The sequence below is a fragment of the Triticum dicoccoides genome, chromosome 6B, assembly GCF_002162155.2.
Source record: "Triticum dicoccoides isolate Atlit2015 ecotype Zavitan chromosome 6B, WEW_v2.0, whole genome shotgun sequence".
In the NCBI taxonomy this organism is placed as follows: domain Eukaryota; kingdom Viridiplantae; phylum Streptophyta; class Magnoliopsida; order Poales; family Poaceae; genus Triticum; species Triticum dicoccoides.
Window position 1 is genome coordinate 108,906,298 of NC_041391.1, and position 20,319 is coordinate 108,926,616.

A 20,319-nucleotide genomic window follows, 5' to 3' on the forward strand; every position below is an offset into this window, starting at 1 on the left:
CCGCCCCGGCGCGACCCGGTGCCCGACGTGGGCGCGGCGTCCACAGTGGCCACGGCGGCGGTGGGGAGCAGGATGCCAGTCACGCCGGTGCCGCGCGCTGCCGCTGCTCCTGCTAAGAAGAAGCGCTGCGAAGAGTATCCGGCGCTGGCGAGGGAGGCGGAGAGGCAGACGAGGGAGGCCCTGGACCGCAACGCCGTTCCGACAGCGGACGGCCCCATTAACGGCCGTCAACACGCGGCGGCCGTCAGTTCGCCACCGTGGCAACTGATTCGCGGGCCAGGCCGGTCAGATTCGGGGTTAGCGCGGGCGAAGCGAGCTCTTTCGCGACTTGGTAGTTTTTTGCCACGGTTTAGATCAAATTTGGTATTTTTTCGCACAAAAATGTAGAGTGGTAGTTTTTCGTCACGTTTCCGTCAATTGTGGTAGTTTTTGGTTAAATACTCGTTTTCTTCAGTAGACAACATTTTTTTTCAGTGGGCAATACTGTAATATCTCTGCTCAGCATCTATTTTTCTTCAGTAGGCAACATAATTAGGGGTAGGGGGCAGGTAATATATGTGTCCGAGCAAGCAACACTGTAATAATCTGCATTCATGTTGGTAGTTATATGTTCAGCATCTGTTGCTTCAGTAGGCAATATATGTTTTTCCAGTAGGCAATATTTGTATTGGAAGCTGTGTATAGTAGGCAATATATGTTCAGCAGGCAATACTGTAACAATCTGTGTTTCATATTGGGTGGCCATTTTCAGCATATGTTTTTATGCAATAGAGGAGGCTTTCTATTCAGGCAGAAAAATAGAGGGAGTCTACAAGCAGGCACTAGTGTGCAATTTTCACGGGCAAAAAACAACCGTAGATATGAATTACGCAGTAAAAGAGGATGTTTTCCTAATGGCGGCACGATAAGGGGGAAGATGACAAGAGGGTTCTATCTGTTGTTATCCAGTGGGGTAGGCGGCATATAAGCAACTAGGGGTTGCATAAACTGCCATGTTTTTATGTGTTGCATTTTGTGCTGCACACGCGTTTGATTTGCAAACTGGTGGCCTTTTATATTCTAGATGGGGTTGCATAACAAAAAGGCACCCTTTACACAGAAAGTATAAGATTATTTGCACGTGAATTTGTCCTTTTTGATAAGGTTTCTACACGCGAGCTACCCTGATCATGGTTTCTCTCTTTCTCTTACACGGACTCATTTTCTATTTCGCTCCAGCGTTGGGGGCAGAGAGAGCACGCCACCGACGGTTGGGGGCAGCAAGACCATGTCGCTGGCCCAGCTGCTCCCGAATCTGCTCGACACAGCGATCGAGTCCAGTATTGGCGCGGTAGGGCAGGACGTATTGGCACTTGTCGGCAGCAGATTCGGGGCAGTCAACAGGCAGGGACGACCCTCAGGCACCAGCATGGACAAAGAGGTGATTTTGCATTCAAAATTTGTAACTATGTTCGCAACGATTGCTGCTTAGCATATGAAAAGTCTGAAAAATGTGTAGACACTAACGGAACATGTCATCCTGTGCAATGCTTTTGCTAAATGTAATGAATTGCATATCTAACGAGCAAGTTTCGTGTTGGCAGGCACCTACAGAGCAACCCCCCTGTGTTGGTAGAGTGTGCACGTTGGAGAAGACAATCAACGAATATGCAGAGAAAAAGACTGAAACCGTCATAGTGCCTGAGGTTGGGAGCAGCTTCGATACGCTGGGAGAGGCATATGACTACTACAACCCGTATTCATGAGAAATCAGTTTTGGGATCAGGTATGACAAGAGCAGGCTCAACGTTGAAAGGACCAAATGCAAGGGGTGTGAAGAATACCTGAGAAGCACATTCTGAAAAGGTGGACAAAAGATGCAAGGGATGTGCTGCCAGACCACTTAGCGCACCTTCAGAAAGACAAAATTTCACTTAACTCTTGTGACATTTTGCTATTTGAACCTGTACACACATGCGATGGAAGTCGTGTGGCTTGGTGATGCAAATACAACAGCTTATATGAAGTAGCATTGGAGCAACTCACGTGAAAAATGGACGAGCTCAGTCCTATGGCAGCTGTCTGTAACGGAATGGGTCTGAAAGACAAGACTAGAGACAACAAACTAAACCGAAAGGAAACACGTATTGGGGATGGCGGACTGCGGGTTGATATGAGCGATGGCGCGGGTAGTGGGGTGGGCAATCTGGTAGGGCTTGTCGCCCCGGAGCGTGAGCGGAAACTAAAACTGGAGGTCCAACGAGCAGCAGGGATAAGCCCCCATATGATTATTGTGGCGTGCGAAGTAAGAAAGCCAAAGGCACTGCAAAAGTAAATGGTCTTGGTGATTGTTGTTCAAGCAAATGCACACGTTTCTGCAGTATTTTTTGTCAACCGGCGCACAAAAGTACAACATGTCCTGACCGAGGTGATCTGCCTCTGAAACCAAGGAAGGAGGCAAAGTGCACAAACTGCAGACTGCAGAGTGGGCGGCGATCGAAAAAACTCCTACAACAAGCCCAAGGTGATCCTGCATACTGTTCAAACGGTAACCTTGATGGTATCTGCCCGGGTAGTTAAGCATCTGCATCAGCATGGTATGTGCTTTGTGGCCATGGTCCTGGGAGGCAATGTATCTTAGTGTTGAGGGCTCGGTAGCTGGACATGCATAAACGGTTGTATACATAGGGAAGTCAGCACCTGATGTTCATCTCTAGTTGGTGATTTAGGATGATTGCCATGGCTTTGCTGTGCAGCTGTCATTCCCTATGAAGATTAACATGTTGGTTAGAGGAGTATGTTACCAACCACATTGTCAGACAAGTTGAGTGTTTTCTGTTAGCAGTGACCTGATGTACCCCCCGTGTGTGTGTTTATTTTTATTTCAGTTTAGTTGGAGGACCTTTTTCGCATGGAAATGACCTTTTTTCTTGCCAGATGGCCACGCATGTAAGAGCCTGCATGGTTTTACCGGGAAAAACTCTCCAACTACACTTGTTGTATGGCTTGCTATATGGCACGAATGTGATCGGTTTCCCATGTATGTTTTTTTCTTCTTACAGCCTTGGCGATGAATAAGGCTTATTTCGTTTCGTTAAGACAAGACTTTGATCAACAATTACTTTTCTATTTTTCCCACCGTCCCAAAATTCTTCTCTTAGATTCGTCTAGATACGGATGTATCTAATACTAAAACGTGACTTGATACATTCGTATTTCGACAAATTTAAGACAAAAATTTTAGGACGGAGGGAGTATTTGAATTATGTGATACAAAATCACTATCATAGCAAGGTACATTTGGATACAAATTTAGTGACACAAATTTCATGTCATATAACTTTGTATTTATGAAGTAATTACTGGTCAAATGCATGTATTAATGAAACAAAATACGCCTTTTAGGAATGGAGGGAGTAAAACAAGATATGAACGGCGTGCTGAAATTCCACAGAAATTCCAACGAATGATCCTTGCTGAATTTGATAGCTCACCCTATGCTTGTTCAGGCAGTTTTGGCTGTTGTATCATAGATGTGAGATGCACCAGCCTGAGCTGTGCTGCAACGATGTAAATGAGCTTTCAAATACTAGTGCACGCGTGTCATGCAGGGTGACATGTGTAGACGCACACCTTCTGCACGTCCATGGGTGGGAGAGAGAATTGTTCCTCGGCTGTTTGAAATTTGAAATCGGGTGGAGGAAAAGAGTGACGGGCACGGTTCAATAAAGGAGCGCCTCGCCCTACGTCGCAGATCAGCTACTCAACCGGGGTCTTTCCGTTAAGTATCCCGTAGGCTGACAAAACGTTCTGATGGCACAGCTCGGTCCAGGACGTCCTCGGCCTACACACCGCAACGTCTGTCAAACTGAAGATGAGGGCCCAGCCATATCTATTCAGCCCAAGCCCCAGAGTATACGCGTCTTATACCTCTGATAGTACCTGACACGGCCCATATCCCGGAGAGAACGAGTGCGTAGCGATTCCGTGAGCACGCGAGCTCGTCCGCTCCTGTGGATTTTCGCATTAAACACTGTCTATATTCCTTAGGAAAGTAAGTTCAGTCTTGAGCCCCTAACAATTTGATAACTATTAGTTTAAAACATGAACTAACATCTAGGTTTGAATGCTTGAGAAGTATTTATGGAAGTAACTTTTTATGGACTTCGAGATCCATTGAAGATTTATATAAAGTGTATGACACAAAATTCTTTTGAGAAAGCACATATGGATGAAGCCGCCTTTGCGATAAAAAGAGAGTGGAATCCAATTCTATTGCCTCCTCCTAAGAGCGTGGTAGATTTCAGGTAAGGACATAATAGTAACAGCAAAGATTACCACAATAGAAAATCACGCTCATATTTCTATCAGAGCGAATTTCAATTTTTAGAGTTTTTATCAGGAGATGTGTTTTCCAGGGAGTTGCCAGCAGTTAGCCGAGGAAGAAGCTACTCCCTCCGTTCCAAAATAGATGACTCATCTTTGTACTATAGTACAAAGTTGAGTCATCTATTTTGGAACGGAGGGAGTATATGATAGCGGACGTGGAGTATTTGCCCCCGAGCTCAAATACTCCTAGTGAACAGTAAAATCAGGAAAAATAGTAAAAATATCAACAAATTCCAAATTTGTTTTGTGGTAACCTTTGACAAATGTTCTATGTCCTTGAATTTTTTTATCATGAATGAACACTCCTGGAAGTCATGGCAGAAAAAAATTGATACTCCAAAAATGCTATTTTTAAAAGCATTTTGGAGTATAGATTTGTTTTTTTTACCATGACTTCCACAAATGTCATTTCCTGATGAAAAATTTCAAGCATAAAAAACTTGTGTCAAAGGTTACTACAAAAATATTCAGAATTTTTCAAATTGTTTTTCATTTTCTTTCGATTTTACCATTCACCCGAGCTCATTTGAGCTCGGGAGCAGAAGAACACTTTCGTATGATAGCAATCTTTCTCTCCTTTTCACCCAAACCTTAGGGCATCTCTAAAGTAGATTCTCAAAACTCCAGTATATGTTCGACCGGACACTTTTATCCAATTTTGCAATCCAACGAGTGGTCCTGCAATGGTCCGCGAAGTGGTCCGGACGTCCGTTTTTCGGCAAAGCTGAGACAAACATGGGGGAGGTATACCGGAGTCTGGGCATCCACTTGACCAACCAAAAGCCTCCGCGCGGTCCTCCTCTCTTCTCTCTCTCCGCACATGCAGGGTCCCCTCTCATCTCTCTCCTCCCAATCGGACACCAGACCACAATATTCCACCACATGCATGGTTCCCATCTACTTTCTGTCCTCTCAACCGGATTACTTTATAAATAGCATTGGATGGCTATCTCCCGCATCATGTCCGCGGACCACGTCCAAACATAAAAACGGACATTTACCAGAGCTATTTGTGGGTCAGCGTTGGAGATGCCCTTAGCTCCAATTAATATTGAGTTGTTTGATGGTAACTGGCAAAATAAGTAAAGAATCAACATACACCGTATGATAACTACTGATATAATCAATGAAACAAGGTGGACACTGGTTTTGCCGGCACCCACAAACACAAAGGCACCAAGCCATCATCTATCATTTCAAGCTTATCTTCCATATTTGTTATCACAAGTTTGAAACAGACGTCCGAGAGCCAAACAAGAAATCAAGAAGAAATTTCTGAGTTTCATGCGGGCTATGGTGTCCAACCGTGCCTTCACATGATCTGTCTGTTGCAGTTGCACGCTACTGCTCCATTGGCTTAGAAAACATGTGTGCACTCAAATAGATCGACATGGTATCCAAGGAACTGAACAAGAACACAGATAAAAGTACAGCAGATAGTTGGCCAAGAAAGATGTATCTGAGCAGAGATAGTCGTTGTAGAAGTTGCACAAGACATAGCGGATACGTGCACCCTTAATTCCCAATGTCTCCCAAGCCCGAATCCACGAACAAACAAAGAGATATATACACAAAAATATGTATGAGCCACATATGAAAAGTGTGAAGTTCCATGTATGTTAGCACGCATATATGAGCACAAGGTGAGAAGCTCAATCGTGCATGGTCTTACTATTTGTATTGACTATGCATATAAGAAGATAAATGCGAGCACCAGAACTTGAACCCTAATGAATTAAGCATACCACTGTCCACCTAACCATCCCAACCACAGGCTGGTTCGCCCTTTCCTATTTGTACTGACTATGCATATAAGTATCAAGTACTTAAGTACGTAGTAGTAGCAGTTGTTGTTGGGAGTAAATGAACTTTACTAAACCACCCTTTCCTATTTGTATTGACTATGCATATAACGCAAGTCATAGTGATGAGTAACTTAGACTAGTGTCATGCATATGATACTAGTCTATGTTAATACCTTCATATTGCAAAATGCCAGAGGTAGTTGCATTTATTAGCTTGTAGGGGTGTGTTATGTTACCACAAACACCTCTCTCATTAACTACTTGCCTAACCACATCTTCTTCTTGTGTATATCTGCCCAGTTCCTCTGGAGCTGCCTTCGTGAGGTAATTTGTGGGAGTTGGTCTAACACCAACTTCCCGAACCTCTTCACCGAGCTCCAGGCCTCCTCCTCCCCCCCCCCCCCAGCGGGCCGCCACATTAGGTGGCTAGCCATTGGAGTCCTTGCATGGACGCTTTGGACGGTTCAAAATAAGCTAGTGATCCAGCGGGTTCCTCTTCGATGTGCTACTGACGCGGTGTTCAAAATGTGTGGCTACTTGCAGTTTTGGCGGCCACTTAGCTGCTTCCAGGACCGGGACACCATCAACACCATCATTGCTGAACTACGTGTGATGGCTCTTCGCTTGGCACTGCCGCTTCCTCCGCCACCACCTGAGCCAGATTAGCTTCTTCATTGCGGTGCCTCCGCCTTGTTTGCTATTTTCAGGGCTTGTTTGAGATGTGCCATCAGCAGAACCCTTGTGTACTTCATGTCGTGCTACCTTGGGGTGTGTGTGTGTGTGTGTGTGTGTGTGTGTGTGTGTGTGTGTGTGTGTGAACCTTGTGTTACTTTGTGCCCGTGGTGGTTTGTTTTATATATAAAGCGGGGCGAAAGCCTTTTTTGGTAACTACTTGCCACATAAGCAAATTTATCTTGTGGTGCCTATATTACTAGCTAAGTTACTCCCACTATGATCAGCCTATGAATTTTGGATCTAGCTCACGCAAACATGTGCGGAACTGCTTCATGTCAGCAAACTTTTACGGCGACACTAACGTGCCTCTCACCACAATATTATTCTGGATGCGTTGTAACAGCCAGGTCTTCCACGTGCCTGTCTTTGGATTGAACATGTTTTTCTAAGACTCTTCACTGCAACTAGTTCAAAAAAGTATCTCACCAATTAAGGCTTGGCTGTGGTGATCGTGTGGTGCATTGCCATAATCACATCAATAGTACATATTACTGATAGGAACACATCTTCTTACATGTGCAACCCTGAAAATAATAAAAATACAAAAAATCCCAGCATGGATAATCATAATGTCTCTTGAGTAAATAATCATAATGCGCCACCACTCATCATTGCAACATCGGACATCATTGCAACATAGAAAATAAAATTACATGGGCAGTCACTAGTGGTGCAAATTTGGTTTGCGAGGAACCGTCCCTTCTTCCATGACAGTCGCATGGAGCTTCAAAATATTATGGATCTCATTATAGACACGGGAGTGAGTGGTGCAGCGGCTCTCAAGACAATGTATTGGGAACCCCAACGCGTTTTCCACTTTGATTAAGCTTTCCTCCCTCGGGATACCCTCTACCTGTTGTACCTACTAATTGATGAAGAATAGCAGTTGCTAGATCTTTTGAAATTAGTTCTTGATCTCGAAGAAACATAGCAAAGTAACAATGTTGGTCGAGGGCCAAACATCTCTCGTACAGTCACCCTCTCTAATAACTATGAAGTAACTACAAGAAGAAGATGAATGTCAGCATCATGTAGGCTGCGAGCCCTGTTGTGTACCATGTATCATAGCTTCACTGTTATGCCTACGGTGGATGCGCGTCAGATGAGCACGCGGAGCGACACATCCTGCAGGAAGCGTGACGTGGATGGCTTGCATACGTGAAGGGGTTCCGTCTCTAGTTTCGACATTACCAATGCCTCTTAAGCCTAAGTGTGAGCTTAAAGCTGTTCTTTTAGGGATTCTACTCATGTTTTGTGCTAGCTTTATATCCGTTTGGAAATGTACAAAAAATGGGAAGCCAAGCACCAAAAGAGTTTGATTATATAGTCGTGTGTTGTTCCATACTAATGGTCCCATAGTATGTCAATTTATTAACTCACGGACATGTACCTACTGCCTCCACGACATCTAGATTGAGATTTAGAGCGCTCCAGAAATTCGTGCCGTATTTATTATATACATTTTTGAAAAGGTGAATTACCTGGCATCTACATCAAAATGATGCATGCAGCCATTTTTATTAAATTATTTAATAGAGTCTGACAAAATAAATATAAAGATCAACCCAATGCCATCTTCGAGACGAACAAAGTCGCTACACCAACAAGTATAAACATGTGCGCTGACCGCATGAGCAGAGAGCACCAACCGGTCTAGGCATCCCATAACATGCACCGCATGGACACGCTCTAAGATCAGCGGCCGCCATCTTCCGTTGTCCCACCTTTAGGAGGGACCATTGCATAGACCATGCCAGACGTATCTGTCATCGACGTCACTACGACGACAGACAATGCCACCAGCCTGCACGCTCATCAAACCGCGTTCAATGCCGAGACTCCACTACTCCATGCCGCCGAGACCCGTCGTCTTCAATGCAGTAGATGCAACACCGCTCCACCTGTTGGCCCTTCCAGTGAACCCTTGCTCCAAAACAATGCCCTAGGAGGGACAACGACACCATAGTCTCTGTCATCATCCGATCCAGCAAATCGAGGACTAGTGTTTCCTCCGGAACAGATGCCCGTGGAGGAAGAGGGGCACACCCTTTGCACCTGTGAACGAAACCAAACGGTGCCCACCAGCACGAAGCTCTCACGGCGACGCCTTCAGGAAGATCAGGAAATCGAGGACTAGGGTTTCCTCCGGAACAGATGCCCGTGGAGGAAGAGGGGCACGCCCTTTGCACCTGTGAATGAAACCAAGCGGTGCCCATCGGCACGAAGCTCTCACGGCGACGCCTTCAGGAAGATCATGACGCCTTGAGCGCCATCACCACCCACCGCAGTTAGGTTTTCACCCGAGAAGCAGTGAGGTGGAAAGAGGTAGGGCGGACACGAACGACGTCTTCAAGAAGAATATCGGCCCTGCGGGCGTCATCGTCGTCGTGGCCATCCGGAACCGACCCACAAATTATCCCAATCTGCATCCCCACCTCCCTCTCCGCCCACAAACCGGTGACCGGCTAGCTAGCCAGCATGGCCAAGCCTGGATTTTTTGCTACCTTTTGAATTTTTTTGAATGAATTTGGATTCAAATGTAAAGATAGTGTCAAAAAAGTCATGCATGCCAAGTTCATCAAAATAAACCCGATGGCTTGGTGGTACTTTAACGCCCCGAATCTGATGCGCCAGGTGTCTTCTAGTTATTCGTTGTTGTTGCCATGTCTTTTGCTTGCATGTTGCATTTTGCCATGTCATCATCTGCATGTTTTTCAAAACTTGCGTCCGTTTGGGTTCCCCTGGTTCTCTCCGTTGTCCGTTCAGAGTCTAGACCACACTCCCACGCGCCCGTCACCCCTCTCAGACCTTGTTCGTGAGCGGGATAAAAACGTTCATGGAATGGGCCGAGATTTGCTGAGTGGCCTTGGTATATCACCGGTAGACCACCTGTCAAATTTTGTTCCATTTGGAGGTCGTTTGATGCCCCAACGGTTAACCGAGCTAACCGAGACCCCTTCTCTTTGCAGCCTAGCACCCCTTGACACAGCCCACCTAGCCCATATAAACCCCCTCCATGCTCTCCGCCGTTCGATCATGATCGTGTGGGCGAAAACCGCACCCCATTTAGACTCTCCTAGCTCCCTCTACCTATATAAACACCTCCTCCTCAAATCACGGATGAAACCACCCTAACCCTAGCCCCCTTCCTCCTCCCGTCGCCAGACGCGTCCATCCCGCCACCGGACATGTCCACCACCGTGCCCGCAGCCAACCACGATGCGCCATGTTGCCCCCGCGCCCCTCCAGCCGCTGCAGCCCGCCTGAGCCTGGGGCCGTCCGCCAAGCCCATCGGGGCCCGCCCCCGAACCCGTGCGACCCGGCTCCCTCAGCTCCCTTCGCCCGCCGCCGGAGCGCGCCTCCGTCGCCGCCCTCCGCCGCCTCTTCGCCGGCGCCGCCCCGCCGCCTCCGACTAGCGCCGCCCCGCCGCCTCCGCGCGCCGTCCGGAGTCCCCGCCGCCGAATCCCGTGCCATCTCCGCCGCCCGCTCGCCGCCGGCCTCCTAGAGCCGCCGCCCGACTTCCTCTGCCGTGCCCCACGCGCGCCGCCCGCGCCGGCGACCTCACAGGCCGCCGCTGCGACCTCGCCTCCGCGCGCCGCCGCCTCCGCCCCCTCGCCTCCTCCGCCGGATCCCGCGTCCCCGCGCCTCCTCATCGCCGCCGGAGCACCGCCGGAGCTCACCGGAGTTCCTCTTCGGTCGGATCCGGAGAATATGGACGAGATCCACCCATCCCCGCATCCAAACACCGCGCCGTGTCCCGGATATCCTCGTCCCGCACTGCTCCGTCCCGTTGACTTTCGCGAGGTGAATTTTTCTCCAAGTCCCAAAATCCCTGATATTTTGGTGCTCTGTTCATCATGCCATAACTTCTTGCATGTAGCTCCGTTTTGTGCGTGAAATATGTCAAAGTGATCATTGTGAGATGCTCTACATTTCGTTCAATTGTGTCACGCTTGTTTGAGTCCATCTTGATTCCCTAATCATCATTGCAACAATGCTATATGATGTTTACTGCTGGAATCTGCTGATTGTGACATCATTTGTGCATCTTGTGAGTGCCACAACTTTGTCCTTGTTGATGCTATGATGATGATCTTGATATGCACATGTTCTTCTCTTCATGCTTTACATGTAGCTGTGATTTTAATTCATGTTAGGGTGCATCTTGATATCTTAAACCCTGTTGCAGAAGTGCATGTTCCTATTAACTACCGAAAACTGCTGTAACTTGCTGAGTTGTCATTTTTGTTGCATTTTGTGTGTGCATCTTATGGGCATGATGTATACATGTTTTACGAGAATTTTTTTGCCATATTTACAGGGGTGCATTCCATGTATTTTTATATGCCCTGTAGTGAGTGCATCAAGCTTGTGAAGTGGGTCACTTGCTATTAACTTTCTGTCAATGCTGAAACTGCTATATCATGTTGCCATGTTTGATTGATGCTACCAATTAATCCATGCATAATCTGGAGATGCTTAGTTGAGATGTTTTGTGGTATATGCTATGCTCTATCATTCCATGCCTCTAGATGTGTTATATATGTCCTGTAGAATATGTTTTATTGCCATGAACATGCTTATATAATGTTCCAGATTTCTGTTAACTTCATGACGCATTGTTGTGAGCTTGCTATTGAGTGATCCATGCCTCTTCTGGAGATGCCCCAATTACATGATTTGTAGTATGCTATGAGTACTTTGTTCACATGCCATGTTTGCTAATTTTGGAGCTCATATGCCTCTGTTTCATGCTTGCGAACATGCTATCATAATGTTGTTGTTTTACACTTGCTGAAACTGTTTCTGTTGGGGAACGTAGCAGAAATTCAAAATTTTCTACGCAACAACAAGATCTATCTATGGAGAAACTAGCAACGAGGGGAAGGAGAGTGCATCTACATACCCTTGTAGATCGCTAAGCGGAAGCGTTCAAGAGAACGGGGTTGAAGGAGTCGTACTCGTCGTGATCCAAATCACCGGAGATCCTAGTGCCGAACGGACGGCACCTCCACGTTCAACACACGTACAGCCCGGTGACGTTTCCCATGCCTTGATCCAGCAAGGAGAGAGGGAGAGGTTGAGGAAGACTCCATCCAGCAGCAGCACAACAGCGTGGTGGTGGTGGAGGAGCGTGGCAATCCTGCAGGGCTTCGCCAAGCACCGCAGGAGAGGAGGAGGACTTGGGAGAGGGGGAGGGCTGCGCCAGAACTTGTGGTCAAGCTCCCATGCGCCTCTCCACTATATATAGGGGTGGAGGGGGCTGATTTCTTGCCCTCCAAGTCCATTGAGGCGTTGGCAAAGGAGGGAGGAAAGAAATCCCATCATTTCCTTCCCCACCGATTGTTATCCCCCCTTTTTAGGGATCTTGATCTTATCCCTTCGGGATATGATCTTATTCCTTCTAAGGGGGGATCTTGTTGCGCCTTGACCAGGGGTGTGGGGCCTTGCCCCCACTACCCACGTTCATGTGGGTCCCCCCATGCAGGTGGGCCCCACTCTGGAACCTTCTAGAACCTTCCCGGTACAATACCGAAAAATCCCGAACATTTTCCGGTGGCCAAAATAGGACTTCCCATATATAAATCTTTACCTCCGGACCATTCCGGAACTCCTCGTGACGCCCGGGATCTCATCCGGGACTCCGAACAACATTCGGTAACCACATACAAACTTCCTTTATAACCCTAGCGTCATCGAACCTTAAGTGTGTAGACCCTACGGGTTCGGGAACCATGCAGACATGACCGAGACTTTCTCCTGTCAATAACCAACAGCGGGATATGGATACCCATGTTGGCTCCCACATGTTCCACGATGATCTCATCGGATGAACCACGATGTCAAGGACTCAATCGATCCCGTATACAATTCCCTTTGTCTAGCGGTATTGTACTTGCCCGAGATTCGATCGTTGGTATACCGATACCTTGTTCAATCTCGTTACCGACAAGTCTCTTTACTCGTTCCGTAACACATCATCCCGTGATCAACCCCTTGGTCACATTGTGCACATTATGATGATGTCCTACCGAGTGGGCCCAGAGATACCTCTCCGTTTACACGGAGTGACAAATCCCAGTCTCGATCCGTGTCAACCCAAAAGACACTTTCGGAGATACCTGTAGTGCACCTTTATAGTCACCCAGTTACGTTGTGACGTTTGATACACCCAAAGCACTCCTACGGTATCCGGGAGTTACACAATCTCATGGTCTAAGGAAGAGATACTTGACATTGGAAAAGCTCTAGCAAACGAACTACACGATCTTTGTGCTATGCTTAGGATTGGGTCTTGTCCATCACATCATTCTCCTAATGATGTGATCCCGTTATCAACGACATCCAATGACCATAGCCAGGAAACCATGACTATCTGTTGATCACAACGAGCTAGTCAACTAGAGGCTTACTAGGGACATATTGTGGTCTATGTATTCACACATGTATTACGATTTCCGGATAATACAGTTATAGCATGAATAAAAGACAATTATCATGAACAAGGAAATATAATAATACTATTATTATTGCCTCTAGGGCATATTTCCAACAGTCTCCCACTTGCACTAGAGTCAATAATCTAGTTCACATCGCCATGTGATTAACACTCACAGGTCACATCGCCATGTGACCAACATCCAAAGAGTTTACTAGTGTCACTAAACTAGTTCACATCATCATGTGATTAAGACTCAATGAGTTCTGATGTTTGATCATGTTTTGCTTGCAAGAGAGGTTTTAGTCAACGGTTCTGCAACTTTCAGATCCGTATGTACTTCGCAAATCTCTGGGTCATATTGTAAATGTTGCTTCCACGCTCCACTTGGATCTATTCCAAATGGTTTCTCCACTATACATATCCGGTTTGCTACTCAGAGTCACTCGGATAGGTGTTAAAGGTTGCATCGACGTAACCCTTTACGCCGAACTCTTTATCACCTCCATAATCGAGAAACATGTCCTTATTTACTCCAAGGACAATTTTGACCGCTGTCCAATGATCCATTCCTGGATCATTCTTGTACCCCTTGAGTGACTCATGGCAAGGCACACTTCTGGTGCGGTACACAGCATAGCATACTCTAGAGCCTACATCTGAAACATAGGGGACGACCTTCGTCCTTTCTCTCTTTTCTGCTGTGGTCGAGCTTTAAGTCTTAACTTCATACCTTACAACTCAGGCAAGAACTCTTTCTTTGACTGATCCACCTTGAACACCTTCAAGATCATGTGAAGGTATGTGCTCATTTTGAAAGTACCATTAAGCGTTTTTGATCTATCATTATAGATCTTAATGCTCAATGTTCAAGTAGCTTCATCCAGGTTTTCCATTGAAAAACACTTTTCAAATAACCCTATATGCTTTCTAGAAATTCTACATCATTTCTGACCATCAGTATGTCAACAACATATACTCATCAGAAATTCTATAGTGCTCCCACTCACTTCTTTGGAAATACAAGTTTCTCATAAACTTTGTATAAACAAAAATCTTAGATCATCTTATCAAAGTACATATTCCAACTCCGAGATGCTTACTCCAGTCCTTAGAAGGATCGCTGGAGCTAGCATACCTTTTAGCATCCTTAGGATCGACAAAACCTTTCTGATTGTATCACATACAACCTTTCCTTACGAAAACTGGTAAGGAAACTCGTTTTGACATCCATCTGCCAGATTTCATAAATGCAGCTTGTGCTAACATGATTCCGACGGACTTTAAGCATCGCTATGGATGAGAAAATCTCATCGTAGTCAACTCCTTGAACTTGTGAAAAACTCTTCGCCACAAGTTGAGCTTCATAGACGGTGACATCACCGTCCACGTCCGTCTTGTCTTAAAGATCCATTTATCTCAATGGCTTGCCGATCATCGGGCAAGTGCAGCAAAGTCCATGCTTTGTTCTGATACATGGATCCTATCTCGGATTTCATGGCTTCTAACCATTTGTCGGAATTTGGGCCCACCATCGCTTCTTCATAGCTCGTAGGTTCATTGTTGTCTAGCAACATGACCTTCAAGACAGGATCACCATACCATTCTGAAGCAGTATGCGTCCTTGTCATCCTACGAGGTTCGGTAGTGACTTGATCCGAAGCTTCATGATCACTATCATAAGCTTCCACTTCAATTGGTGTAGGTGCCACAGGAACAACTTCCTGTGCCCTGCTACACACTGGTTGAAGTGATGGTTCAATAACCTCATCAAGTCTCCACCATCCTCCCACTCAATTCTTTCGAGAGAAACTTTTCCTCGAGAAAGGACCCGTTTCTAGAAACAATCACTTTTGCTTCCGGATCTGAATTAGGAGGTATACCCAACCATTTTGGGTATCCTATGAAGATGCATTTATCCATTTTTGGGTTCGAGCTTATCATGATGAAACTTTTTCACATAAGCGTCGCAGCCCCAAACTTTCAAGAAACGACAACTTAGGTTTCTCCAAACCATAATTCAAACGGTGTCGTCTCAACGGAATTACGTGGTGCCCTATTAAAGTGAGTGAGGTTGTCTCTAATGCCTAACCCATGAACGATAGTGGTAATTCGATAAGAGACATCATGGTACGCACCATATCCAATAGGGTGCAACTATGATGTTCGGACACACCATTACACTATGGTGTTCCACGCGGTATTAATTGTGAAACAATTTCCACAATGTCTTAATTGCGTGCCAAAGCTCATAACTCAGATACTCATCTCTATGATCATATCATAGACATTTTATCCTCTTGCCACGACGATCTTCAACTTCACTCTGAAATTACTTGAAGCATTCAATAATTCAGACTTGCATTTCATCAAGTAAATATACTCAGTATCTACTCAAATCATCCGTGAAGTAAGAACATAACGATATCCACTGCTTGCCTCAGCACTCATTGGACTGCACACATCAAAGTGTGTTACTTCCAACAAGTTGCTATCTTGTTCCATCTTACTGAAATCGAGGCTTTTCAGTCATCTTGCCCATGTGGTATAATTTGCATATCTCAAGTGATTCAAAATCAAGTGAGTCCAAACGATCCATCTGCATGGAGTTTCTTCATGCGTATACACCAATAGACGTGGTTCGCATGTCTCAAACTTTTCGAAACTAGTGAGTCCAAAGATCCATCAACATGGAGCTTCTTCATGCGTTTTACACCAATATGACTTTCATGGCAGTGCCACAAGTAAGTGGTACTATCATTACTATCTTATATCTTTTTGGCATGAAAATGTGTATCACTACGATCGAGATTCAATAAACCATTCCTTTAGGTGCAAGACCATTGAAGGTATTATTCAAATAAATAGAGTAACCATTATTCTCCTTAAATGAATAACCGTATTGCGATAGACATAATCCAATCATGTCTATGCTCAACTAAAACACCAAATCTCGATGGTAGAGGGAGCGTGCGATGCTTGATCACATCAACCTTGGAAACACTTCCAACACATATCGTCAGCTCACCTTTAGCTAGTCTCCGTTTATTCCGTAGCTCTTTTATTTTGAGTTACTAACACTTAGCAACCGAACCGGTATCTAATACCCTGGTGCTACTAGGAGTACTAGTAAAGTACACATTAACATAATGTATATCCAATATACTTCTATCGACCTTGCCAGCCTTCTCATCTACCAAGTATCTAGGGTAATTCCGCTCTAGTGACTATTCCCCTTATCACAGAAGCACTTAGTCTCGGGTTTGGGTTCAACCTTGGGTTTCTTCACTAGAGCAGCAGCTGATTTGCCGTTTCATGAAGTATCCCTTCTTGCCCTTGCCCTTCTTGAAACTAGTGGTTTCACCAACCATCAACAATTGATGCTTCTTCTTGATTTCTACTTTTGCGGTGTCAAACATCACGAATACCTCAAGGATCATCATATCTATCCCTGATATGTTATAGTTCATCATGAAGCTCTAGCAGCTTGGTGGCAATGACTTTGGAGAAACATCACTATCTCATCTAGAAGATCAACTCCCACTCATTCAAGTGATTGTTGCACTCAGACAATCTGAGCACAAGCTCAACGATTGAGCTTTTCTCCGTTAGTTTGCAGGCCAAGAAAATCGTCGGAGGTCTCATACCTCTTGACGTGGGCACGAGCCTGAAATCCCAATTTCAGCCCACGAAAACATCTCATATGTTCCGCGACGTTTCGAAAACATCCTTGGTGCCTCAACTCTAAACCGTTTAACTGAACTATCACGTAGTTATCAAAACGTTTATGTCTGATGTTCGCAACATCCACAAACGACGTTTGGGGTTCAGTACACTGAGCGGTGCATTAAGGACATAAGCTTTCTACTGTCCGCATAATCGCTATTGTCAACTTTCAACTATATTTTCTCTAGGAACATATCTAAACAGTGGAACTAAAGCGCGAGCTTACGACATAATTTGCAAAGATCTTTTGACTATGTTCAGGATAATTAAGTTCATCTTATGAACTCCCACTCAGATAGACATCCCTTTGGTCATCTAAGTGATTACATGACCCGAGTCAACTTGGCCGTGTCCGATCATCACGTGAGACGGACTAGTCATCATCAGTGAACATCTTCATGTTGATCGTATCCTCCATACGACTCATGCTCGACCTTTCGGTCTCTGTGTTCCGAGGCCATGTATGTACATGCTAGGCTCGTCAAGTTAACCCTAAGTGTTTCGCGTGTGTAAATCTGTCTTACACCCGTTGTATGTGAACGTAAGAATCCATCACACCCGATCATCACGTGGTGCTTAGAAGCGACGAACTTTAGCAACGGTGCACAGTTAGGGGAGAACACTTCTTGAAATTTTGTAAGGGATCATCTTATTTACTACCGTCGTTCTAAGTAAACAAGATGCATAAACATGATAAACATCGCATGCAATCAAATAGTGACATGATATGGCCAATATCATTTTGCTCCTTTTGATCTCCATCTTCGGGGCTCCATGATCATCATCGTCACCAGCATGACACCATGATCTCCATCATCATGATCTCCATCATCGTGTCTTCATGAAGTTGTCTCGCCAACTATTACTTCTACTACTATGGCTACCGGTTAGCAATAAAGTAAAGTAATTACATGGCGTTGTTCAATGACACGCAGGTCATACAATAAATTAAGACAACTCCTATGGCTCCTGTCGGTTGTCATACTCATCGACATGCAAGTCGTGATTCCTATTACAAGAACATGATCAATCTCATACATCACATATCATTCATCACATTCTTCTTGGCCATATCACATCACATAGCATACCCTGCAAAAACAAGTTAGACGTCCTCTAATTGTTGTTTGCATGTTTTACGTGGCTGCTATGGGTTTCTAGCAAGAACGTTTCTTACCTACGCAAAACCACAACGTGATATGTCAATTGCTATTTACCCTTCATAAGGACCCTTTTCATCAAATCCGTTCCGACTAAAGTGGGAGAGACTGGCACCCGCTAGCAACCTTATGCACCAAGTGCATGTCAATCGGTGGAACCTGTCTCACGTAAGAGTACGTGTAAGGTCGGTCCGGGCCGCTTCATCCCACAATACCGTCGAAACAAGACTGGACTAGTAACCGTAAGCATATTGAACAAAATCAACGCCCACAACTACTTTGTGTTCTACTCGTGCAAAGAATCTACGCAATAGACCTAGCTCATGATGCCACTGTTGGGGAACGTAGCAGAAATTCAAAATTTTCTACGCAACACCAAGATCTATCTATGGAGAAACCAGCAACGAGGGGAAGGAGAGTGCATCTACATACCCTTGTAGATCGCTAAGCGGAAGCGTTCAAGAGAATGGGGTTGAAGGAGTCGTACTCGTCGTGATCCAAATCACCGGAGATCCTAGTGCCGAACGGACGGCACCTCCGCGTTCAACACACGTACAGCCCGGTGACGTCTCCCATGCCTTGATCCAGCAAGGAGAGAGGGAGAGGTTGAGGAAGACTCCATCCAGCAGCAGCACAACAGCGTGGTGGTGGTGGAGGAGCGTGGCAATCCTGCAGGGCTTCGCCAAGCACCGCAGGAGAGGAGGAGGACTTGGGAGAGGGGGAGGGCTGCGCCAGAACTTGTGGTCAAGCTCCCATGCGCCTCTCCACTATATACAGGGGTGGAGGGGGCTGATTTCTTGCCCTCCAGGTCCATTGGGGCGTTGGCAAAGGAGGGAGGAAAGAAATCCCATCATTTCCTTCCCCACCGATTGTTATCCCTCCTTTTTAGGGATCTTGATCTTATCCCTTCGGGATATGATCTTATTCCTTCTAAGGGGGGATCTTGTTGCGCCTTGACCAGGGGTGTGGGGCCTTGCCCCCACTACCCACGTTCATGTGGGTCCCCCCATGCAGGTGGGCCCCACTCCGGAACCTTCTAGAACCTTCCCGGTATAATACCGAAAAATCCCGAACATTTTCCGGTGGCCAAAATAGGACTTCCCATATATAAATCTTTACCTCTGGACCATTCCGGAACTCCTCGTGACGTCCGGGATCTCATCCGGGACTCCGAACAACATTCGGTAACCACATACAAACTTCCTTTATAACCCTAGCGTCATCGAACCTTAAGTGTGTAGACCCTACGGGTTCGGGAACCATGCAGACATGACCGAGACTTTCTCCTGTCAATAACCAACAGCGGGATCTGGATAACCATGTTGGCTCCCACATGTTCCACGATGATCTCATCGGATGAACCACGATGTCAAGGACTCAATCGATCCCGTATACAATTCCATTTGTCTAGCGGTATTGTACTTGCCCGAGATTCGATCGTCGGTATACCGATACCTTGTTCAATCTCGTTACCGGCAAGTCTCTTTACTCGTTCCGTAACACATCATCCCGTGATCAACCCCTTGGTCACATTGTGCACATTATGATGATGTCCTACCGAGTGGGCCCAGAGATACCTCTCCGTTTACACGGAGTGACAAATCCCAGTCTCGATCCGTGTCAACCCAAAAGACACTTTCGGAGATACCTGTAGTGCACCTTTATAGTCACCCAGTTATGTTGTGACGTTTGATACACCCAAAGCACTCCTACGGTATCTGGGAGTTACACGATCTCATGGTCTAAGGAAGAGATACTTGACATTGGAAAAGCTCTAGCAAACGAACTACACGATCTTTGTGCTATGCTTAGGATTGGGTCTTGTCCATCACATCATTCTCCTAATGATGTGATCCCGTTATCAACGACATCCAATGTCCATAGCCAGGAAACCATGACTATCTGTTGATCACAACGAGCTAGTCAACTAGAGGCTTACTAGGGACATATTGTGGTCTATGTATTCACACGTGTATTACGATTTCCGGATAATACAGTTATAGCATGAATAAAAGACAATTATCATGAACAAGGAAATATAATAATACTATTATTATTGCCTCTAGGGCATATTTCCAACAGTTTC

At 45.8% G+C, this 20,319-nt stretch overlaps 1 protein-coding gene across 1 annotated transcript; it reads left to right on the top strand.

The window, feature by feature from the left end:
* Positions 1-1,007: 1,007 nt before the first annotated feature.
* Positions 1,008-2,035, top strand: LOC119326255. The gene is made up of 2 exons (XM_037599942.1): positions 1,008-1,420; positions 1,584-2,035. Exons 1-2 carry the CDS (start codon positions 1,268-1,270, stop codon positions 1,743-1,745), a joined length of 315 nt encoding a protein of 104 aa, XP_037455839.1. The 5' UTR covers positions 1,008-1,267; the 3' UTR covers positions 1,746-2,035.
* The last annotated feature ends 18,284 nt before the right edge of the window (positions 2,036-20,319 follow it).